The sequence below is a fragment of the Hibiscus syriacus genome, unplaced genomic scaffold (genome assembly GCF_006381635.1).
Source record: "Hibiscus syriacus cultivar Baekdansim isolate YM2019G1 unplaced genomic scaffold, ASM638163v2 tig00015426_pilon, whole genome shotgun sequence".
In the NCBI taxonomy this organism is placed as follows: Eukaryota; Viridiplantae; Streptophyta; class Magnoliopsida; order Malvales; family Malvaceae; genus Hibiscus; species Hibiscus syriacus.
The window spans coordinates 1,034,170-1,058,953 of record NW_024062362.1 but is presented as its reverse complement, the minus strand read 5'-3'; the positions used below and the strand labels follow the sequence as shown (position 1 = coordinate 1,058,953).

At 32.2% G+C, this 24,784-nt stretch overlaps 3 protein-coding genes across 3 annotated transcripts; 1 reads left to right on the top strand and 2 right to left on the bottom strand.

Annotated features, from left to right (window-relative positions):
- Window positions 1–5,725: 5,725 nt before the first annotated feature.
- LOC120207806 (protein LOW PSII ACCUMULATION 2, chloroplastic-like) lies at window positions 5,726–7,536 on the bottom strand. Its single transcript, XM_039207232.1, has 2 exons — window positions 7,083–7,536; window positions 5,726–5,993 (listed from the first exon to the last, which is right to left on the bottom strand). Exons 1-2 carry the CDS (start codon window positions 7,483–7,485, stop codon window positions 5,848–5,850), a joined length of 549 nt encoding a protein of 182 aa, XP_039063163.1. The 5' UTR covers window positions 7,486–7,536; the 3' UTR covers window positions 5,726–5,847.
- Window positions 7,537–9,513: 1,977 nt separating this feature from the next.
- LOC120207824 (enolase-like) lies at window positions 9,514–11,746 on the top strand. The gene is made up of 10 exons (XM_039207245.1): window positions 9,514–9,580; window positions 9,838–9,902; window positions 9,993–10,094; window positions 10,177–10,257; window positions 10,335–10,409; window positions 10,466–10,497; window positions 10,535–10,643; window positions 10,744–10,923; window positions 11,318–11,368; window positions 11,411–11,746. The coding sequence occupies exons 1-10, from the start codon at window positions 9,514–9,516 to the stop codon at window positions 11,744–11,746; spliced, it is 1,098 nt and encodes a 365-aa protein (XP_039063176.1).
- A 6,273-nt stretch (window positions 11,747–18,019) lies between these two features.
- LOC120207867 (K(+) efflux antiporter 5-like) lies at window positions 18,020–24,216 on the bottom strand. The gene is made up of 20 exons (XM_039207281.1): window positions 23,877–24,216; window positions 23,324–23,367; window positions 22,751–22,818; window positions 22,568–22,652; window positions 22,401–22,462; window positions 21,983–22,058; window positions 21,764–21,838; window positions 21,148–21,219; window positions 20,964–21,047; window positions 20,807–20,875; window positions 20,626–20,703; window positions 20,428–20,516; window positions 20,183–20,279; window positions 20,039–20,092; window positions 19,839–19,934; window positions 19,257–19,445; window positions 19,089–19,166; window positions 18,598–18,642; window positions 18,396–18,491; window positions 18,020–18,304 (listed from the first exon to the last, which is right to left on the bottom strand). The coding sequence occupies exons 1-20, from the start codon at window positions 24,103–24,105 to the stop codon at window positions 18,263–18,265; spliced, it is 1,728 nt and encodes a 575-aa protein (XP_039063212.1). The 5' UTR covers window positions 24,106–24,216; the 3' UTR covers window positions 18,020–18,262.
- Between the last annotated feature and the right edge of the window lie 568 nt (window positions 24,217–24,784).

Sequence of the window (24,784 nt, the reverse complement as noted above, 5' to 3'; positions counted from 1 at the left end):
AGGTACGCCCTGATGATAACTCATCTTTTATTTGTAGACGATAGTCTCATCTTTGGTGAAGTAACCCCTCAAATACCTCAACGGATTAAGCAGATTTTGGTTGTGTACGAAAATAGCTTTGGTCAACAAATTAATTTTGACAAATCCGATCTTTTCTTCAGCTCTAATGCCATTGATGCAAATCAAAATGTCGTCAGACGTGTGCTAGACATTTCATCATCTTCAAATCTAGAGAAATATTTGGAACTTCCAGCTATAGTGGGGCGTGACAAAATGGGGGATTTTGTGGGTATGAAAGACAAGATTATAAGCTAAATTTGAAATTGGTGTATAAGTTTGTTGTCTCGAGGAGGAAAAGAGGTTTTCATCAAGTCCATTCTCCAAGTCATTCCTATTTTTGTAATGAACTTTTTCTCTCGCCAAAAACACTGTATAGGGAACTTGAAAGTATTATAAGTGGATTTTGGTGGCAAAAATATGAACACAAACGAGGGATCCATTGGTTTTCTTGGGAATTTTTAAGTAGACAGAAAGATAGAGGCAGTTTGGGGTTTAGGGATATAGTAAAAATTTAATGTTACTATGTTAGCCAAACAAGGGTGGATATTATTCACGAACCCTTTATCGCTAGCCAATTGTATGCTTTGGGAAAAATATTACCATTTGGGGGATTTCCTCAATGCACGATTAGGTTCCTCGCCTTCATACGTTTGGAGAAACATATGGAGTGCTTGTGGACTATTGTAAAAGGGGCTTCGGTGGAAAGTGGGTAATAGTCGCTCCATATCAGTTTAAATGACTATTGGTTGCCAAATAAAAGACAATGCAGGGTTGAATCCTCCCAATTTAATGGGGTGGAACGAGTTTCAGATTTCATTGAAGAGGAATCGAGGACTTGGAAAGAGGATTTGGTTTCTTTAAATTTTTATTGACAAAGAAGCAGACCAGGTAATGGGGATTCCCATTAGCCAATTTTATCATAATGTCATTCAAATTTGGGGAGGAGAAAAAAAAGCTTATTTAGCATTAGGAGCGCCTATCAATTGTTGTTGGACGCTGATAACTCTACTCCGGTGGATGGAGAGGTGTTGAAAATTGTATGGGCTTGTGAGTGCCAACGCAAGGTAAAATTACAGATTTGGAAATTTATTTTCAATTTTATACCTACGAATTACAATTTGTATCAGCGAAGGATCTCGAATAATCAGTATTGCCCAAAATGTCCATTAATCATCAAGACTGGTGTTCATGTGGTAAGAGATTGTTTATTAGTTACACAAGTATGGCAAGCCCTGGGTTATGTTTGGCCCCCCAAGTATTGCAACGTTGGATTTTGTTGAATGGTTATCGTGGTTATTCCATCACAATCATACATCAAAACATGCAAAGATAATGATAACCATTTGGTTGTTATGGTATGCTTGAAATAGTTTTTTGCATAAAGGTAAATTAACTAGAAGTGAGGAGTTATTTACCTCTATTCGAGCTCAGTGCGCAAACTACTCCAAAGCAAATGCTCGTATTCAAGCCACAACCTCAGAGGTAGTTATTCGTTGGAAACCGCCCTCACATCCCGAAGTAAAGGTGAATTTCGACGCTCGATTTGACCAAACCAAAAGAGAAACAAAGTCAGGAATAATAATTAGAGATGAAGGGGTTTTTATTTTGGGTGCTCATCGGAAATCTAGTAAGAATGTAAACTCACCGTTCATGGATGAGGCGTTGGCGGCGAAGCACGCGGTGGAATTTACAACATACATGGGTTTTCATAGAATCATTCTCAAAGGTTTCTCGAACAATCATGAATAAACTACAATCCGGACAACCAGAGCACTTGGATAGGGGATATAAAGATGAAAACAATTTCTTTTCATACCTACATGTATCGATTTACTCCCAGATCGGGTAATCTGATCGCTCTTCTGTTTGCAGCAGACAAAATGTTGGGTGAAGAAGATAGATACTGGGTGGAAGATGGACCGGTGTATGTTGAGAACCAAGCGGCGGAGGACCGACGTTGGATTAAACCTCTATAGTAGCACAACTTGAGGTTGGAATCGCTACAAGGGTCAATTCTGTTTCTTTTTTCATTTCCTTTCTGTGATTCATTCACGAAACTTATTCATCTTGAGATTGCAGAGGAAGGAAGGCCAACCATCGTTTTTCTTGTTTTGTTCCTTTAGGGGCTGTTTGATTAAATCGGAATGATTCAATGGTCTGAATGATTCAATGGTCTGTATGAATTAGCTCTGAATGTGACATGTTGTTTGATGATGGTTATGAATCATTCAAAATGTACTTTAATGCTGAATCATTCAGCCGTGTTTTGCTGAATCATTCAGCACAATCTTCATTTAGATGTAAGAATCAAACATGCTGAATGTTAAACGGTTCAACATTCAACGCTGAATTGTTACATTCAACAGTAAAAAACAGCCCATTACTACTTTTTGAACCTTTTATTTTACTTTTTTAGTTGGTTTTTATTATTAATAAAATGGTGGCATTCCATGGTTCAAAAAAAGTACATAAATATAAATAAATATTATTATTCACAATGAATAATAAATATTATTAATATTAATAAAAGCTTCATTCTTAATAATAAAAATATTATTGATAATTAATTTTATAACAATTCAAGAACTAGTTGATCTAAAATAATTAAAATTAATATAATAATAATTTATCAATTTTTTATCATCAAGATTCAAATAATTTTTCAATTCGGAAACTTGAGGACGTTACAATATCATTTCAAAAGTATTGATAGTCTCGTATAAAGTCTTAAATTTATTAGTTTCATGTCTTCAACAACTCGATTTTTACTTCCAAAACAACTCTAATTATTAATAGATTTAAAAATATTTTTAAGGGTTGACACACCTGTATTAATTATATAAATCTTTGTATGAAACGAATATAAATAAAATTCCAAGGTGGTAATACTTATAGTAAAATGTACAATTAATATAAAAAAAAAATCAGATTTCAGGGTGAACACGTGCCCACCCTAAACACGTAAACATGTGTGAATATTCATTATAATTGATTTTCCCCCGTATTTCTTTTATTGGGTGTGAGCTTAATATTGTAAGGGTTATTTTATACTCACTCTGTCTCATTAAATTTGTTCACTGTTAATTTTTTTGGTTAATTTTTTTTAAACTTTGACATATTATTATTTAAAATTTATTATTGATAAAAATATGAAAAAATATATATTTTAAAAATCTTAAATCAAGTAGTTTTCAAATATATTTTTTATAAAATTTAATTATTTAAAATATTTAAAATAATCATGGTCAAAGTTAAAAACAATTAACCTTTAAAAAGTCGATAAGTAACACATTTAGTTAGACGGATGGAGTAATTTGCTTCTTTATTTGTTCTTGATAGGGTTATATCTTAAGATTTGTGAAAAACTTTTAAGGAATATATAAAGTTATTTTTTGTGTGCGAGTAATCTAGGGTGATTGCAAGTGATTATATATGTTCTAAGTACTTTTAATTATTTGACAACAAACGATCAAACCCTACAGTCGTTGGTGTTTGAACTTGGTACATGTAATGATATCTATCGTCTCTTTAACCACTTACATCATTTAATTCGTATATGTAAAGTTAAATATTATCCTAAAAACTTCAAATCAAATTAATGAATTTGAAAAAATAAAATCTTCAATTGAGAAAACTAAAGCATTAGGGTAAGTAATTGGGCTTGAAGCGCTTTTGTTTTCATTTTTATCCTACAAATATTTAAAAGATCAATTATCCTTTTTCAAACATATATCTATTGATCGATTGATGTAAATTATTCAAAAGAAATATTACCAACATTAATTTAAGGTAAATTATGTATTTAGTACCTAAACTATTAGTTTTAGTATCTAAATTTTTAATTTTTTCATAACCATATCTAACGTTTAGTTTTTATTTTGTTTTAGTACCTCGCTGTTAAAAACTTAAAGGGTAATTTGCATGTGCCATCTTTTTTATGGGTAAATTGCACCGTTCATTACTTACCTATCTTCTCACACCTACTTTGGTCACTAAAGTTTAATTTTTTTAATTTAATCACTTAACTTTTAAATTACTCTTAATCTAATCACTCTAAGGGGTTGTTTGTTTACTTCAGAATGATTAAACGCTGAATGATTAAGCGCTGAATGATTTAGAAGCTCTGTATGAATTAACTCTGAATGTGACAAGCTTTTTGATAATGGCTATGAATCATTCAGAATGTACTTCTGTGCTGAGCACTGTTTTGTTGAATCAGTCAGCACTTAATCATTCAGAGGTGCAAAACAAACGCGCTGAATGATGAACGGTTCAGCATTTAACGCTGAATGGTTCCATTAAGAGGCAAACAAACAGCCCCTAACTTTCAAATTTATTTTTTTTAACTATATATTAGTAAAATAATAATAATAAATGTCATGTCATAAAAAATATTAATAAAATAAATTAGAGTGATTAAAATATGAACAATTTGAAAGTTGAGTAATTAAATTGAATACTTTCAAACTTTCGTGCCAAAATAAGAGTGAGAAGATAGTCGAGTGATGAATGATGCAATTTATCTATAAAAAAATATAGCACCGCTAAATTTTTAATGACGAGGTACTGAAATGAAAATAAAACTAAACGAATAATTTACCCTTAATCTAAACATGTTTTCATAAATTGTTGGGAAAATCATTCTCTTAATGCTCGTCTCAAAAGTCCAAAAACACATCAATATAAGACCACTGGATGCCCATTTACCAAAATGACCATTCCAACATAAATGCAAAATTATGTGTCAATCAACAAAGTCCACCAAATAAAAGGGCAAAGAAGAATAGAGCTTCACTTTTATGCTAAGATCTATGAACAGGATAAGTTAAGAAAAATGGTACCAGTCAATATGAAATTATGGGAAATAAGAGAGCTTGTAAAAGAGTTCAATAGTGATGAGCATAAATTATGAATTTTCCAGCAGCATCTCGAGTTCAATAGTGACGAGACCTCGTCGTGTATGGATTCAAAAATATTTTTTTAAGGTGAACACATGTTCACAGCATAGAATTTTTGAATGAGACGAATACATATAAAATTTTAAGATAAAAACAACCAAATAAATAAGTAATTGATCGAAGAAAATTCGGATTTCAAAGAAGGCACGTGTCGGACACGTCTTGAGAAGCTGTGGATTTGCCACCGGACCTAATCAAACAACTGGTATGATTTGAGTGTTTTAATGAGACCTAATCATACAATCAGTAGATAATGCTTCCAAATAATACATTAAGGGATGATGAAACTAACAACCAGATGATCTAGTTGGATGAGACATTAGATCCTTTAAGGTCACGAATTTAAATTCTAGCGTTTACGAATGGAACAAACTGGATAGAAAGGATCATCCCCACAAGGGGCCTATGCAAAACGCTATCTGGATTAGTCAGTTCGGTCGGATACAGGTGGTTAAAAAAAAGAAGAAAAAAAGGAGATGATGAAAGTGGCTGCAAAAGGATCCATCTAGTCAAACTATTCATTGACTGCAAAATATCCTACGATGGTCAAGAAGCAGACATCATTCCTCCTAGTAAAACAAATGATGCAAAGCCAAGCAATTAACTGATGTTAATGACAGTGACAATTGCAAATTTCAATCTTGAGCAGATCACTAATAAGGATGGTTAATGTTCCTTGCATGAAAATTCCTAAGTTGCATTTATCAGTACATACAATTTTCTTAACAAGGAAAGCACAAAACAGAAAGTATAGCCTGCAGAAATGTACAAATGCTCACTTGCTATTCATGATGGGCAGTCCACTTACAATATTATTCGAACGAACTATTTACTTTTGGTCCTTCAGTTTCTCATTTTCCAGGTACTTCAACACTCCATATGCAACAGTTCCAGCAAGAAACAAGAGAACAGTAGGGGTGAAAGATGGGTACAAGTACTTCACAAAGAACTTATCCCATTCTTCTGGTAGGAAGCCTGTAAATACAAAACAGCTAATAGGTTACTTGGAAAAGCACTTTCATACAGGGAATGGCATGATTTTATGTTAGGGGCGGACTTCTAAAATTTTAGGAAGGGACGAACTTATAAAATTCTAGGGGAGATGAAAATAGATTTTCAATAGAAAATAGATAGAACAAGTCTAAAATATATGATAATTTTAAATTTTCAAGGAGCGACTGCCCCCACCCGCCCTCTCGGTCCATCTCTGCTTTCATACTTTGACATGAACAATTTCATGGAAATACGACTTGTCGTTTCCGGTTTTCGCATAAATGAGATCACTTTGCGTTTATCAGAGGTATAGAGCCTCCAGTGTTCTAATGAAGCAAGTACATAGAAATGATGACCTTGAACCAGCACAGCAAATACAAATTGGTGAATCTTTACATACCTCCTTTTGAAGTATAAAAACCTAAACAGACTTGTATGGTGTCAATGTTTTATCTCTACATATATATCGAATCAGATACTTTGAGCTAAGGCTTCTTAGATCAAGAACCTGATATGCAAGGCTTACTAATAAACTAGTATTTTTGGTTTGAATTATATCACAAATAAGTATCTAAAGTATACCATTTACATAAAGTCTTAAAAGTACATATCACAAATAAGTATCTGAAGTATATCAATGTCGAGAGCCTTCTTTACCCCTTATGGGGCCATATGCATCCGTCCCTGAGTTGCCTGTTGGTCTAGTTAAGCATGGTATACAGCCAGGGATAGACCGAGGGGGCGGGTGACGTCAGTCTTTCCCCTGAAAATTTAAAATTATCATATATATTTTATATTTTTTCTATTGAAAATTTATTTTCGTTCCCCTCTTAAATTTTATAAATTTTATAAGTTCAAATTCCACCACTAAGTACAAGTTAATCACCTAACACAAAATTATGCGTTCGGCCCTGTATACAGCAGTATCAAAGGTATAATACAATATCAGATGAGCTAATTTTCTGTCACAATAATCTTCGCAATTTTCAACAAAATTACTTAACAGTACACTTCCTTGATATCCAAAATTTCGTCCAACAGAAAGTACTAAAATCAGATTTGTAGAATCACCTGAAGCAGCAAGAACAATGCCTTGCACGAGAATGATCCCACCAAGCCCCAACCACGCAAGTAGAAAAGCACTCTCATTTTTCCTCTGTTCCTCCGCCTTCGCCTCTTCTTCTTTGCTCACAAACGCGGGTGTCTCAACCGGCGACCGCCGTATTATAGACGCCCTCTCTCTTTTCCCCTTCTGCTTCTTTTCTCTTCCGCCGCCGCCGCCGCTGCTGCTTACGGTTGGTTTACCGGTGGATGAGGAGGAGCCAAACCCTCGGCCAGGCGCGGCGGGCTTTTTGGGCTCGGAGTCGACGGCTGGTTTCTCCGATCTGACAGAAAATTTGGGTTTTGGAAAGATGAAGTTGCGGTGATAAAATCCGGTAGCTAAAGAAGATGGAGCGTGGATTCGTAGCGCCATTTTCGGTTTCAGTTGGTTAAGCGGATGCCTTTGTGGCCTTCATCTTTTGCTTCTATGGATTCTTGGTTATATCTCATATCTTCCCCCTCAAAATCTAGTATTTATGCTTCCAACCCCCTTTAATTTTTTCTTTTAATTTTTGAGATAAAGCAACATTTAGTCCTTAAATTTGATAATTTTTTCAACTTAACCCCTTAACTCTACACTTGTTTTGAAATTTGACAATTTTTTATCAAGCCTTTGACCTAACTAGCATACTAATCACTAAACTACAATAGATTTAGTAATCTATCACTGTAATTAATACTATAGTAAATTAAGCATTTAGTACTTAAACTATCAATTTTGATCTTTTTTAATATCTAAACTTTCATTTTTTTAAATCATAGTTAACGTTTAATTTTTATTTCATTTTAGTACCCCACCGTTAAAAATTTAACACATTTAGTACCTAAACTATCAATTTCGGACCATTTAGTACCCAAACTTTCAATTTTTTCAAAACTCAACGTTAAATTTTGAACGAGATACTAAAATGAAACAAAACTAAAGTTTTTAAAGGCGAGTATTAAATTGAAACAAAAACTAAACTTTAGGTTTGAGTTTGAAATTTTAAAACTTTAGATGTTAAATCATACTAAAACTGATAGTTTAGATATTGAACGCGTAATTTACTCTTAATACTAATACGTTTGAACACTAATATAATTGTATGAAAATATAATAATTATCTAGTTGATTACATTCTTATTACTTAAATATAAGAAACATAAGTAACAAAACATGAATATATATAAGTTAGGATCTACTTATACGATATAAAATTCTTTTACTTTTACACATATTTATGATTGTTGGATGACTGAAAATATATGTCTAAGATTAACTCATTTTTTTCGGGGAATATCTTGTCATTTTATATTGTTAATCTCATCCATTTCTCTTCACTCATTTAACCGTCCTTAATTTGTTTAAAACTAAAAGAGTCACTTTGATTCTCTTTTTTAATCTTTTTAACCTTCGACTGTTTATTTTAGCACAAAAAATGTCACTCTATAAATTGAAACAATTAGTTAATATTTTTTTATTAATACGGGTAAGAAAAACATACTCTATGTTCAATGATAATTATCAATTATTTGACATTGAATGCTCATACACTCTGTATTTCTTGTGCTCAAACTCGAGACCTTAAGAAATAATAACTCCTTTACCACCGAGATCTTTTAGTTCATGTTAATTAATAAGCGATTAAAAGTGATTATTTGATTAAACGTTAAAAATATTTTTACCCTAAAATAAAACGTTGAGGATAATATTTATTTATACTTTTATAAATTAATTTTTTTTTCATCAAATTTACGAGTACAAATCTGCATTTATTTCAATTTAATTCAATAAATAAATAAATTTTATGAGTAATTTAAAAATTATTATTAGAATTTTGATAGAAGTTTTAGATTATTAATGTAAATTAAATCTAAACATATTTCAAAAAGGGTAAATTATACGTTTATTCACTAAACTTTACTCTCTCTCTCCTATTTCACTCATTGTACTTTCAATTGTTTTTCAATTTGCTCACTAAACTTTAGACATTGAATTTTTTTGCTCACTTTAAGATGATGTGGATTATTTTATTATTTTTCTCACATGAAGTGTCATATTTTATTAATATTTTTAACACAAAATATGATTAAAATAAAAATAAATTTTAAAATTACAATTACACCCTTAAATTATACCTAACTTATCAAATTATATCCCAAATCTAATCCCCAAATTACAACCTCACCTACTATCACCCTTGGCAAGTTCCCTTCCACTGGAGATCACCCTCCCACCGGTGAACGATCACGCTCATCTCTGCCCTTCACTCTCTAGTTCATTTCTCTCAACACAACCAATGAATTAACCCAAGAACAATAAAAATTCCAACAAAGAAATCAATGATTCAACATCAAAAGGAAAAAAAATAATTGGATTTAATCAATGATTCAACACCAAAAACAACCACCGGAAACCACTATGACAGCCACCACGATTGTAGCCACCGGCACGCTAACCCACCCACCATTGAAACTTGAATGTGGAGGTTTTTAAGGTTTGGATGTATATTTTAATATTTAGTTTTTATTATAATCCTAATTAATATTAAAATATTAATAAAAAATTACATATCATATGATAAAATAATAAAATAATTCATGTCATCAAACGAGTGATAAAAAAAGTTCAATGTCTAAAGATTAGTGAGCAAATTGAAAATATTGAAAGTATGGTGAGTGGAATAGGAGAGAGAATAGAGTTTAGTGAGTAAATTTGTAATTTACCCTTTCAAAAATTCATAAGTTGAAAATCTACGCCGTCACTTTAACATAGCAGGAGCTATGTTGAAGAAGATTCCCCTCTATCAGGCATGCATCATGCCGTTGTCTTGACCTGTTTGATATGTCTCCTAATTTATTTTCTGTAGATTAACTTGTTTTGCACCTTCTAACTTGCAGCACATTGCCAACCTTGCCGGAAACAAGACCTTAGTCTTGCCTGTACCTGCTTTCAATGTTATCAATGGAGGTTCCCATGCAGGCAATAAACTAGCAATGCAGGTATAGTCGCTAAAATTTTGTGAAGGATGATTTGATGCCCTTTCTCTTCATTGAAGTCTTCGACTGCTTGGTACTTGTTCAGGAATTCATGATCCTTCCGGTCGGGGCATCTTCGTTCAAGGAAGCCATGAAGATGGGTGTAGAAGTATATCATCACCTGAAGGTAGATTTTCTTCCAACTCCCATTGCTGCTCGTGTTCCCTTTACTTGAAGTTTGTCTTCGCTTGTGTGCTCTCTCAGGCTGTTATAAAGAAGAAGTATGGACAAGATGCTACCAATGTTGGTGATGAAGGTGGCTTTGCTCCTAACATTCAGGTCCATAATGATTTTTTTTATTATTATGAACCAACTAATTTATGTTGTAGGTTTAGAATGAAGGCCTTTCACTTATCTTATTAATGGAGCAAATGTTTAGAATGAAATGTCTTGCTGTGCCGGAGCTCAGATTTTAATGTGCAATATATCTTGGTTGTAATTGAAATGGATGTTGCTGCTTCAGAGTTTTATGATATCAAGGATAAAACCTATGACTTGAATTTCAAGGAAGAGGTAAATATGTCTGTCTATTTCATTTGGATCTGCCTGTTTCTTGTAATCTTCACTTAATTTAAAGGTAAACTGGTTGCTTATCGAAGCACTGTTGCTGCAGAACCATGATGGATCACAAAGAATTTCAGGCTACAGTTTGAAGAACGTTTATAAGTCGTTCGTGACTGATTATCCAATCGTCGTCTCCATCGAGGATCCGTTTGACTACGCAAAATTGACCAGTGAAATTGGTGAACAAGTGCAGATTGTTGGTGATGATCTCCTTGTCACAAATCCTAAGGTAAAAGATTTTGTGATATGGGATAAAACACAAAGGTTGGTGTTAGGTATGGCTCATAAATATATCAGTAAAGAGGACAGGAGATGGAGCGGAGCGAACATCAACTGTCCTTACAAAGAAAGTCTCGTTGTGGGGTTACAAATTATGTGGGTTGAGGGTGCGGGGGCGTAGCCCCGCGGTACGGTACAGGATTGATTTTGTAATTATGTACCAGGGTTTTCTATTATAAATAGAGATGTAACCTAGACCTAAAAGATCATTGAATAAAATTCTAGCGCCGCCTAGGCACCGAGGACGTAAGCACATTGCCGAACCTCGTAAAATTCTCGTGTTCTTTCGTTTTCTTTACCCGTTTTCGTCAACAGTTGGCTTATGGAATTTTTAAGTTCTTCAGCGTGTGGAGAAAGCAATTAAGGAGAAGACATGCAACGTGCTTCTATTGAAGGTAGCCTTTAACTGCCCTCTTCAACTAACCAAATTGAGATAGGGTTGGAGTCACCCTGAAACAAAGATCAGATCGCCAAGCAACATTGCGATTCAGAGGGGTGGAGTCACCCTGAAACAAAGATCAGATCGCCAGCAAATGGACGACTTCAGGCTGGAGACAGAAACCCTGAGCCAGAACCGATTCAGTCGCACAAAAGGTTCGATCAAAAATCATACTACCGCCCTCCAGGTATCCCGAGCAATAATGCAGTCACGCAAAATGTGTGAAGAAGACTCCACGCTAGCTCCGCAAATAGAGCTCCTCCACTCTGGGTTATCAGCTACTCCATTCGCAGTGGGGGGGCGGTATTGCTACAACAGGGAGAAGAGAGCCTGATGTGGAAGTAAACTATTCAATAAGAGATGTTTGTTAATAAAGTAGAACTTATAAAATGAAATCATTAATATTTTAAATAAAATTAGTTACCTTATACCCATATGTAATGGGGTAGGGAGAGATAGGATAGTAGGCTGCCCCCAACGCCAAGTTGAGAGCAGCTTCCGTAAGAGACCTCCAAATTATGAAATACCCTACCCCAAGGTTAAGAGCCTTATGCTCTACCAACTAAGCTGGATGGTATGGCTGAGCAACGAAATCGAGAAAACCGAAAAATCGATACGAACCGAGTAAAACGGTTCGGTTCGGTTCGGTTTGGCTTTAAACGTTCGGTTTTTGGTTCGGTTTAAAGGCTTCATTTTTTTGATTCGGTTCAGTTCGGGTTTTCCATATGGAACTCATTTGTTCCATATTGAACCGAATAGGCAATTTTTGTAAAAAAAATTATAGTTTCAAGTGATTTTTTTATTGAAAAACCGATAAACGAACCGAACCGAACCGAAAAACTCAAACCGTTAAAAAAACCGAACCGAACCGAAAAAACCGGTTTCGGTTTTTTCGGTTTTTTAACTATTCGGTTTCGGTTTAAATATTGAAAACCCGTTTATTTCGGTTCGGTTCAATTTTTGGTAAAAAACCGAACCGAACCGAACCGAATACACCCCTACTGGATGGTCATTTCATTAATATTTTAAATAGACTGATATAAAATAAATAAACAAGGAATTGAATAATTGTGCCTTGATATTAATCGCTCTAGCATAGAAACGAATCCGTCTCAATGTATCTAATCTCTACAATAGACGATCGTAGTATAATCTCTCTAAGATTCGTACATCCGAAAACACGGAGTTGGACAAGAGGTGATATTACTCTTCTCTAATACCGAAAATTCTCAAAAGGTTTTGAATAATTGAAATTATAGGAAAGAATTTTATTTTGTAAGCAAATTGTATTTTTTTTTTATTGATAGCAAACGAAAACTTGGTAGGTATTTATAGGCATGGGGAGCAAGACACAAAATCCGTATAAAAATCAGCAACATATAGTTGTATTAACAATTGATAAATTAGTTGTTATAACTACTATAATAAAATTAAAAAAAATGTCTGGACAAGACAAGATGAATATAGTCCAGAAATGCGTCCAGATTAATTTAAAAATCTGTTTTGTCACAGTGGCTATTTAAATTTTGAAATTATGTTATGAATATTAACCTAAAATTACTGTTGGTAACATATATATCAGTTGGAATTAATCTTATAATTAAATTAATTAAAAATGTTTTCTGATGAAACCAACTCCAAACTTTCTCTACAAGTATAGATCACGAGCAGACATGTCAAAGGAAGGCAAAGTGTACTCCTTTAAGGAAAATTCTATACTGTTCGACGAGCAGCGATAAGCACTACTAACGACGAACATTATTAATTTAATTTATAAAAAATTAAATTCTAAATGACTCAACGAATAATTATGAATTAATTAAAAGTTTAAAGATAAATTATTTAAAATAAAGGGTAAACTATACCAGTGACAACCTAACTATTGTCCTTTTTCATTTTAACCAATATTTTTGAAATTGTGTCAATCATGTCACTCAACTATTTAAATGCATTTAGTTAAGCCACTTGCTGTTAATATTTAACTGACAAGCTAATGTGGCAGTTAAAATATTTGGTATAATTACGCATTCGGTCACTGTTACTTATATATTCTATCAATTTGGTCCTAATTTTAATAAATTAAAATAAACTTAACCCTCAAATATTTATTTTTAAAAGATTATAAAAGTTACGACATATTCTATATTTATAACAAAACAAAATTTTTACTAGAAATTCCATTTATGATTCTTAGAAGCATCCTGACAATAGTACCATGACCTCTTTTGGATTTAAGGAAAATATAGTTGACTAGCCCGTGCATAAAAAGTTCGCTGGGCAAAATTTTTATCCTACTACTATTTGTAAATGATATTTTACTAGAAAAGTGTGATATAGTCTAACTTGTAAAACTAAGAAATTTTTATCCAGTAAATTTATAATATAAAAAGGTGACATATATTTCTTTCACATATATATTAAATTGTAGTTAATGTAAGATTTAAAAATAAAAATGATTTTAATATTTTTTGATAAATTATTTTTTTACAATTATTTTTAAAAATAATATATATATATATATATTAAAAATAAAATTATATTAAAATTATTTAGAAAATCCAAATAAAAAAAATATTAAACTTGTATATACTTTTAAGTCTTACATTAACTACAATTTAATATATATGTGAACTATAATTTATTTATTAAATTCATTTTAATAATTTAATATATATGTGAAATATATATATATATATATGTGAAATAAACTCAAACACAATATATAAAATATTGTGCAAATTAAAACCATTAGAGTGGCTTAGCCTAGTGGTAAGGCCATGCCCACGGACAAAGCATATTAGCATATTTTGATTTCCCTTTGCACAGTGGCACGTGATACTTCCTGATTGGAGGATTAAATTTATTTAATTGAATTAAAATAGTGACTAAATTGATATAATGTGTAAATATTAAAGACCAAATATATAATTATGCTAATTTTATTAACTATCGTGACATCACCTCCTTTAAAAACTAACGACCAATGACTTGATTGAACCAATTAAATAGTTGAGTGATCTTTTTAATCAAATTGAAACATTAGTGGTCAAAATGATTTTTGACCATAGTTCGGTGGTCACTCGTGTAGTTTACCCTTCTTAATGTTATCCTTTAATATTGTTTCTTATTTACTTGATAGTCGTGCATATTTTCATATTTCTAATAATAATTATTGATTCATAGAGTGAAACGACCTCAATAGCAAATGAATTGTTATTATTTTTTGATGTCCTGAATTTGAGCATCAAGAATATTAGAGTGTGAAAGTTCAATATCAAATGATTAAGAGTTATTTTTAAACATATATTGTCTTGTCCTTACTTAAATTAATAATAAAAATTATTATTGATTATTATATACTTGGTAGTTAATATTTAATTTAGGTTCGTTTATTTAACTAAAAACAGATTCTGAAAAATAAATTCCGTAAATGAATTATATTTCCTAGAAATCATTTTCTGGAAATCATTTTACGATATTTGGATGATGTTGTGTAATTTATTTTCCACTTGTTGGTATTTTTTTTTTAAATTCTTTATTATAAAGATCAAATACAATAAATAATATTATTTATTAAAAAATAATAATATTATTTGTAAAATATTACAATAATTTATTTAATATTAGAATAATTTATTTAATATTATTTGTTGGAAATCATTTTACGATATTTGAATGATGTTGTCTAAAATAATAGATTAATATTATATATCGTTGTAATTTCATTAAGTATATTTTTGAATAATCTGAATTGATTATAAGATAATATCAGTTCAATTTTTTTAATTATTAATAATATACACATTTTATAAACACAACTGTTCTGTTCGAATCTATGAGCTTGAAGCAACTTGTTAGAATCATATAAAGATTTTTGAAGTTAGGTCAGTACAATAAGTTCTAATCGTTCCTATTGTGTTTATGATTGTATCTATTTCTTTAGATTTTTAACAATTAATTATAGGAATAAAACTTGATTTAGTCCATAATTTGATTACTTTTCCTACGTCGGTCTCTTAAGTTTCTTGGGACAACACTAGTCCTTAAACTTGTATTTTTAATATGAACTATCCCTTCCTGTCCTGACTGTTTATTATTTTTCCCACATTAGTCTCTAATTTTTTCATATATTAATGCTCAACTATAATTATTTGAGTACTCATAACTCACAATATTAAAATAATATAGAACACGTTGAATGATTTTAGTGGTAAAAGAGAATATTGTTCTCCTTAAAAGACTTAGGTTCAAACAATTACATTTGCATGATGTGTGCGCATAAGAAAATTATCAACAAACACTAAAATTTTAACATCCTAAAATTGAATAGATTTGAAGGATGTTAATTTTAGGGTAAATTACACATTTAATACTTAAACTATCAATTTTGATTGTTTTAGTACCTAAACTTTTAATTTTTTTTTTCAAAATCATACCTAACATTTAATTTTCATTTCATTTTAGTAATTAACCGTTAAAAACTTAAGACGTTTAACACATAAACTATCAATTTGGGTCCGTTTTAGTACCTAAACTTCTAAAAAAAATCAAAACTTAATGTTGAAATTTGAACTAGTGTACTAAAATGAAAAAAAAAACTAAACTTCAAGTATGATTTAAAAAAAATGAAAGTCCAGGTGCTAAAACGGACTAAAACTGATAGTTTATGTACTAAACACATAATTTACCCTAATTTTTTGGTTATTTCTATTTGGAACAACAAAATTTAGGATGTTAAAATTTCATAAAATTAAGATGCCAAAATTCCATCACAATCTCTTAACAAGATAAATAATGGATCAAATTTGTTGCATGAAGTGTGAACTTAATTTTATACAAATTACTTGAATTAAGACTTTATGCGCTAAGAGAAACAAAATCTCAAAATGTGCTATTTGAAACTAAAAGCGAGTATAGCAGTTTCTAGAAAGCAAAATTTTGAACTTTGAACAAATAGCATCTCTAACCAGGATGATAATTTAATATGAAACCAATGGATTCGACCCGACTCAATTCGATAGGGTCGATTCTTTTTTATAAAAAAAGTTCATGTTCGAGTCGGGTTGGGACAATTTTTTTAAGAGAGTGAGGTTGAATTTGGTTAAGCTCAAGTGGAGGATGAAAAAATTCCGATCCAACCCAATCTACAGATAATAATGTAATTTCTTTAAAAAAAAATTATTATTTTTTAATTAAGTCCTTATATTATACCAGGTCGAATCGGATCGGATTTATACTCTAAAAATTTAAATCGAGTTTGGTGTAGGATATATTTTTTTCGAGTCAGATCTAGTTCTAGTGGAGGGTACATATTTTCAGGTCGGGTCGAGTTGACCAAAAACACAACCCAATCCGATCAGTTGCCATCCCTATCTCTAACATCCTCAATTCTAGTCTTATACACGTATTGTGAGTTATATTGATCAAAAGTAGGCAAGATTTGAAATAAGGGTGAGCGATCAATTGAGTCAAATTAAGTCAAAAAATTTTGAGTTATTCGAATTAACGAATCTTATTTTACAACTCAAACTTAACTTTAAATTTTTTGAGTCAAGTAAAGTTATTCAAGTTTCTATATATTTTATGTTCTTTTCACATTATAACATTATTTAACATATCATATACAATCTAAAATTATAAAATATATTCAGAATACCATACTTTAAATAAAGTATTTTGAGAGTAAAATATTAATGAGATTATAAATGAGTCATGGAATTGATGAGAAAAAAGAATTTACAAACAATTGTAGTCAAAAGACCAAATTGAGTAAAATGCAAAGTTAAGGCACTAAATAAAAAAGAGAGTATTTTTAGTAAAAAAAAAAAGAATTGAAGTTCCATAGGTTTCTATTGTGGTAACTGAGCACATAGTTCAAATTTGATAAAAAAAGGGACTTAAAATAAAGCATGAATGGAAGAAATAAAGAAATTATGAAAAATTAAGGGACTAAATTGAAAAAGAGAAAATTTGTTACCAAAAAGAGGAATTAAAAGTGCATATGTATTCTAGAATGGTTTAAGAGCATATGGTTAAAATTTGGTAAAAAATGGACTTAAAATGAATGAGAAATTGAATGAATAAAATCAGGGATTAAATCGTAAAACTATCAAAATACTTGGTGAAATTTTTTATTTTTTGAGTAACTCGAAATTTTGAAATTTCAACTCGATTGGAACTCGAAAACCGAATTGATAATTCAAGTTGACTCAAATAACTCGAAATTGAAAAAAAATATCAATTTTTCGAGGCGAGTCGAGTTTTGCTCACCCTAGTTTGAAGACCGGTAAAAAAAAAGACTAGTTGAGCATGTATATATAAGAGAAATATAGTGACAAACATGGACAAAAAAATACAAATTCAAGGGCTAATGTGAAAAAAATATAGCCTAACGTTGTTAAAAGAAGAGACTAACCTGTTTCAAAGACTAATGTGGAAAAAAACTTAGGATCAACTTGGAAAAAGCAGTCAAATGCAGGGACTAAACCGAACACCCCATGAATCAAATGCAACCATCAATGAAACTCACTCTAAACTATAATGACATAAACCCTTAAATATCACCGTCAACATATTGTTTTCCGTGTAGAACTAGATTCCAAGTAATATAATCCTGTGTATTAGTGAATAGGGTTGCACAACTCATGACAAGGTTAGACTCACTCCCTGAGTGCCCAAATGCAAAATCAATATATACAAAGAATTATAAAGAATATATTTAATACATATATGAACGTGCATGAGACTTTTCAACCAGACATCCAATTAAATTTGGGCTGAAATTAAACCCCTAAAACTTGCAAATGACTATGATCCCAAGTATAACCTCACTACCATGACATAGGATTGGTCAGTGTAACCTATTATGTGCTTCAATGATGGCCACTTTCTCCTGAAAGGGAAAAATAAACATAAAAAATGACTCGTGTTTGTATGCAATGCAATTTGTGTGCATATCCATGAAGGTGGGAAGAAAGAGAGACCTCGTTCTGTAAGCCGCTGTCCGAGGGAAACCATTGCAGAAGAACACCCAAGTTCATGATGTATGGTATCAATTTGAACATAAGAGGAGTTGTTACCTGCGTAAGTAATCGGCCGTCGTTAATGTTGAAGCAATGGAAGGGACAAAGAAAAGCATACTACAAACAACCTTCAAAGTGTAGTTTCCAAAACATTGAAACCTACCAGACTAAGAGCTGTTGTTCCAAGCAGAAGAATATACATCTTTCCCTTAATCATCAACCAAAATGAAGTCAATACTTGCAAAAAAACAGTTACAGTGATGATGAAGTCGATATAAAAGTCGGGCTATATAACGATTCTAAAAGTTTCAAGAAAACCAGTTAAGCTTCTGGTTATTTAATTTCGTAAAAGAATCTAATCTGACCATTTTAATGAGATATTCGGATTTGACATATTCAAATCTTCCCTGAACCTACCAGTATTGTACATCTGTTAACCAGAATATCATGCTTCCATTGAAGCAAACAAGCACCACAGCAATTTATACATGTGAAATGTTTCCTTTTTTCTAGATTTATGAATCGTTATTCCAATAGCGACGACAAGCGCATGATAAAAGGAAAAGGAGATCAATCAACAGTAAACAATAAAAAACTATTTTCAGACATGCAAAGACACAAGCGTTCACATTTTGATATGGCACGAAAGGATACCTCAACGAGGTGAAGATTTGAGGCACGACTTAGAAGAACAAAAGCAAATTCTCCAATTTGGGCGAGCAACACTCCCACCTATATGGTAGATGAACAAATTGCAAAGGATACACAAATTATGTAATAAAAAAGATGGAAAGATGCAAAGAAGTGCGCAAACAATCTTACATGGAAAGATGTCCTAACACCATATCCAAAAGCCTTGGCAACCGCACAGGCAACAGCAGTCTTAACGACAATAACTAGAATAACTGAGGCCAATAGTATATCCACATGGTTCCATAGAAAATGTACATGTATGAGCATCCCAATACCAGAGAGGAAGAGAGCTGCAAATAGATTGCGAATTGGTTCCACCTATAATTTTGTCATTCCTATTAGAACAGAAACATGACTCATAGCATAGTCTTGCAAAGCAAAGGAATAAAGCCGCATCGTATGTTAGACTCAATCCACTAAAATACACAGCACACTATACAATGTCTACCAAAACATTAACTACTAAAAAATTCCAAGATTAAAAAATGAACCCTTGACTCAAAATATAAGAAAGTAAACAAGCTAAACCTTACACATTCTTAAGAAACTAATTGAAAAGTTAAATAGCATAAATCCTTTCAAGCAAAGATATAAATATATATTATTATTTTCTTGAATAGTATGGGGTGATTATAAGGTAGTATCTATTCAGAATCTTGCTTAATCATTGACAACGCACACACCCTGATCTTGTCAATAGTGAGTGATTACCTGGTCTAGTGTATGCTGCGCAAAATCAGTAGTAGATATCATAACCCCAGCAACAAATGAACCCAACTCAAGGCTGAGACCCAGCTTATCACTGCACTGTGAAGATTACAAAAGTTTTGTTAAGAAGGTGATGGGGAAATTTCGCATGCAGTGATACAGCAGTTGTTATATTCATCGCAAGCAAAAAAAAAAAAACTTACCCAAGCAGACAATAAGCAGAAAGCCACAGCAGAAAGCTGATAAAGTTCATTTGTCTGGATAATAAAATGAAACCAAATGAAATAAAATTTTAAAATTATTTAAATGAAGTTCCAGAATACAAGAGATAAAATATGTTAACTTACTTGAGATGATATCTGCATCATTAACTTTAGGAATCGAGGGACAAACGACCAAGACAATAGAGATGCAACAGTTAGATAAATTGATAATACCAATATCCTGACATTGATCACCAGAAAGTGTCAGATCCATTCAAGTGAAGTCAACCGCCAACAACAGAGAGAAAGCAAATTTTGGAAACAAGGGCAGAAATGGAAGGGCCACAATAAGGAAAACAGGATAAGTGGGAAAAACAAAAGAAACTTACAACTTTCCCATTGATGCCATTCCATGTAGTAGGCCACTGCTACCACCCAAAACTGGGAGCAATGCAAATAACAAACCAACTGCACAATCCTGAAATGATCAGAGGTAAGGAAATGAATGGATATGCAGCAACAAAATCAAGTTTCTAAATCCAAATTGTAATTAAATAATACTTGATAGGTCATCACTTCTCTTCAACCTGAAAAATTAGAGTCCCAATAGTAACTTGACCATGAAGAGAATTAGTGCTATTCCGTTCTACTAAAAACTTCACAACCTGATAAAAATACAAGGAAAGAACGGATGATTTTTAAATGCATCCAATAGCAACGAAAAATAAAAGAAAAATACTAGAAACATAAAAAGGTACAGAAAAGTACAATTGCAGTTGAAGACATTGAGAGGAAGGAACCAACAAATACACCCTCAGATAAATTTGCTCCACATAACTGCAAGATTAAGAGAGATCTTATTTCAGTGTCCATCTTACAGGTGCTCTTAGCAGGAAACATGGAAAAAGTGCTGGGAACACCTTACCACTGCAATTATGCCACACAAGCACATAAATATCACAATTTGAAGCAGTCCTCCAAAAACAGCAACTGGCCCAACAACTTTTAACTGCAGCAAGAGTCAGTTGAAACAGCTTCCTTGAAATAAGATACAGGAATTTCTATTTTAAAGCCTCTGAAAGTAAGAACCCACGCCCAAAATATCCTACCTTTGCCAAAGAAAACTCTAGCCCAAGAGCAAAAAGAAGAAAGACAACACCAAACTGTGCAACTGTTTCAACCTACAAAAGAAGAAAGAGCGTACCAGCAAGAATAAGGAAAATCATATCTCTGATTTCCATTTTTGTGAAGGAAAAAAACACATCAGAGAATGAATATTCATATGATATATTGTAGGCATTAACAGTTTCTATTAGTTGAAAAGATTTTCAATCATGAAAAAACACAAAAGGAGAAAGAGCATACAGCCAAAAATAAGGAAAATCATATCACTTATTTAATTTTCTTTTTTGTGTGAAAAAACACATCAGAGAATTAATATGCAGATGATATGATTTAGGCATTATTAGTTGCTATCAGCAGAAAAGATTTTCAAAAATCACATTTTTGAGGATATAAATTCCAAAAGTCTGAAATTTATTAACAAAAGAAAAAAAAAAGATCTTCAAAGGTAACATCTTGAGCATGGCTCAAGACGCATGTTTTCCCTCCATGGTACCATCTCTGAAGCTATCTCAATAGTAGAAAATGGCATATGCTCAAACATTAAGGCATATAATACTGATATTAAGAAACAACAAGCTCAAGATATTAAAAATGACATACCTGTACCATTTCACTAATGAATTTCAAACCCCCTGGTCCAATAAGTGAACCCGCAAGAAGATAGCCCACAATGACCTAATATGAGTATAGATTTGGGAAAAGTAAAGAATGTCAACTTCTATTAGTAACTTTCATGATATAGCTGCATATCAAACTTAAGAAAAAGCAAGCGGCCATTTGACAGAACGTAAAGCAAATGCTAATCTTGGATATACAAACCGGTTGCCCTAGACATGAAAAAATAATACCACCAATGGCAGCAGAGACTATGACAACCACCAGATCTGATATCAATCTGCACAAGGGTGGTAAAGTATGTTACAAACTTCATTTTATTTGAGAATAGAACAACTAATCTCAAAATTTTATATTATATACAAAATCAAAACAAGGGGGTAGCACAATCAAGCCAAGGATAGTCACAAGGGTGGTAAAGTATGTTACAAACTTCATTTTACTTGATAATAGAACAATTAATCTCAAAATTGTATATTATATACAAAATCAAAACAAGGGTACCACAACCAAGCCAAGGATAGTTTTCAAATATTCATCACAATGGCAACCAACTTGTAGCAATATGAAAACCACAGACTGGACCGGATAATGCAAAAATAAAGGAGATGAAGATGCTAACCTCAAATCAACTTGAAGTACTGGATACTTAGATTTTCTATTTGACATTACAAACACATTATCCTAACATCAAAAGAGAGGCAAATTAGAAAGGATTCAGTTAATAGCAAAAGCAACCAACCTAAAAATGTGCTATTGATCCTGTTACACAGAGGGTGACAAACCCACCTTTTTATCAATCAAGGTTGTGGTCTCATCAGAATCTTCATTTTCCAGAGAAAAAACATCGTTAATCTGGAATAATTTTGTGCCACTGTTGAAAATTTTAATGTTGGAAAAATTGTCAACTCATAAAAAAATCATTAACTTAATTAAATTTATATTCCTCCAAAAAGAAATGTACTCCCATACTTTGTCTCTTGCGTATCATTTCTCCTCCCTTTCTCATGGGTTATTTTAGCTACAGTCTCCAGTACAGCCTGAAAAACATATCGAGAAGTATCCTTTAAAAAGACACCTAGATGAACAACTACACAGAAAACACATGGGTGATGGGTCACCTATGAAAGAAAAGTAAAGGGCGTATAATTCTAATATGCATGATATACAAATACATTTTTTCTTAAATAACTAAAGGAACTTAAAACACAAGCGATTACATCACCCAATATTTGGGTATCATGATCAAATCATACACGTACTCAAGATCCCTCAGTAAATTGTTTTATTTTTCCCTTTTGGAGCCTACTAAAGTTTGGAAAAAAGATTTGAAGAAATGAACAAATTGTAGCAGATTTATATATCTGATTCAAACCAGAACAATAAATCCAGTAAAAATTCAAAAGAGAAATAGGGCATTGGCATCAAAATTAGCATAAAAGACTGAAACTACAAAGGAAATATTCTAGTCCAGTTTCCCTGGCATCAAAACAATTAAAAAGGATTCCAGTAAAAGCAATGGCTTCAAAGGAGAACCAAACCTACTTGCTTATCAGCTACACTAGAATTGAAATTGCTTGCGTCAGTTCCTAACATAAGAAGAAGAAACCAGATAGATTATCAGGCAGAAAGCGTTTAGAGGGAGAAGGTTCATAAATCAACTGCAATTCATACATCATTCACAGATCTAAAAGATGATCATAAAAGATTCATGTAAGAAAGTAAATGGAGACTCTAATTTGCTTAAATTCAAGTTCGAAGAAGAGCAAGTATGGGGGTTTTTATAACCTTTTCATTCTTGTTCATAATAAAATCAAAAGAAAACAAACTGGACTTGTGCCTATATATATTGTTTTTTTTACTTCAGTGTCCTTTTCTGCAGAACTTTATTTTAACTATTCATGGAATACGTGAGAGCTCTTGCTGAAATTTTGAACTTAAAAAGTGAAAACGAGCCTGCATTCTTTTTATGACATAACAAAACCTCCAACACAAAGATCAAGATCTAGCAATTCGATTTTCCTATTAAAGGATTCAAACATTTAAATGGAATTACTACAAACAGGAGAGAGATAAAAGATGAGTACGGAAAACAAACCTCCAGTTTGATCATTTTCGGAGAACTCCTTCTCGAGAACCCGATCGAACATTTTGGCAATACTCCCTTCGCCGTTACCTGTGGACGACGAATTCACCAGGTTACCGTAAAACCTTTCCCGGATTTCCTTATCAGATCTAACCGATACGCATATCCTGGCGTATGACAGCACCAGCACCAAACAATAAACAGATCCAAGAACTCCACGTCTCGAGGAGCAAATCGCCATTGATTCCGTAAATCCTCCAAATTTTGCAGGGGAAAAATGGAAAAGAATGCAGGAAGGGATGTAGCCGGAATTTGAAATCTGGATCGGAAAGAGTCAGGTTTATAGACTCAGTGATTTCGTTATTTGGGATTTATGGATGTTTAATATGATTAGAAAATAAATAATAAAGGATAAACTAATTGTTTAATTCATTCAATAATTTTAGTATTTATGTTTTGATTATTTAATTATTTCTTAAAAAATATTTTATTTTATTTTATTTTTATTTCGATCATCTATCATTAAATTTGACTGCAGAGATTCTTTCTATATGCAGAGATTCTTTAGCAGGGATTATTATGCAGGGATTAATTCCCGTTACAGACGCACATATGATTTTAATGACTGCATATGAATATTGTTTAGCTATGTATTTATTTATATATGCACTGCATTTTATCTATATTTTTAATTTTCTGACTGCCGGAGGTCTTCCACGGAAGCTACTCTCAACCTGGCGTTGGGAGCAGCCTACTACCCTACCTCCCCCTTACCCCATACATATGGGAATTGGGTTTTGTTGTTGTTGTTGTATTATTAAATTTGACTACTGAACGAGATAGTGATGCAATATATTATAATAATAATTTTAGTTTTCAAAGCACATTTTATTAAATATATCTTAATTCAAAAATAATTC

Bases quoted from the DNA above. Each gene is read 5' to 3' on its own strand.
- LOC120207806 (XM_039207232.1), bottom strand. From the start codon at position 7,485: ATGGCGCTACGAATCCACGCTCCATCTTCTTTAGCTACCGGATTTTAT. The intron at 5,994-7,082 runs GTGATTCTACAA...TTGTATTTACAG, and splicing joins CATTGTTCTTGCTGCTTCAG to GCTTCCTACCAGAAGAATGG.
- LOC120207824 (XM_039207245.1), top strand. From the start codon at position 9,514: ATGACAGCCACCACGATTGTAGCCACCGGCACGCTAACCCACCCACCA. The intron at 9,903-9,992 runs GCATGCATCATG...TCTAACTTGCAG, and splicing joins AGAAGATTCCCCTCTATCAG to CACATTGCCAACCTTGCCGG. The intron at 10,258-10,334 runs GTAGATTTTCTT...GTGCTCTCTCAG, and splicing joins AAGTATATCATCACCTGAAG to GCTGTTATAAAGAAGAAGTA.
- LOC120207867 (XM_039207281.1), bottom strand. From the start codon at position 24,105: ATGGCGATTTGCTCCTCGAGACGTGGAGTTCTTGGATCTGTTTATTGT. The intron at 20,093-20,182 runs GTAAGTTAACAT...TTTATTATCCAG, and splicing joins TGATGCAGATATCATCTCAA to ACAAATGAACTTTATCAGCT. The intron at 18,643-19,088 runs GTATCCTTTCGT...TTGATGATTAAG, and splicing joins CAAATCTTCACCTCGTTGAG to GGAAAGATGTATATTCTTCT.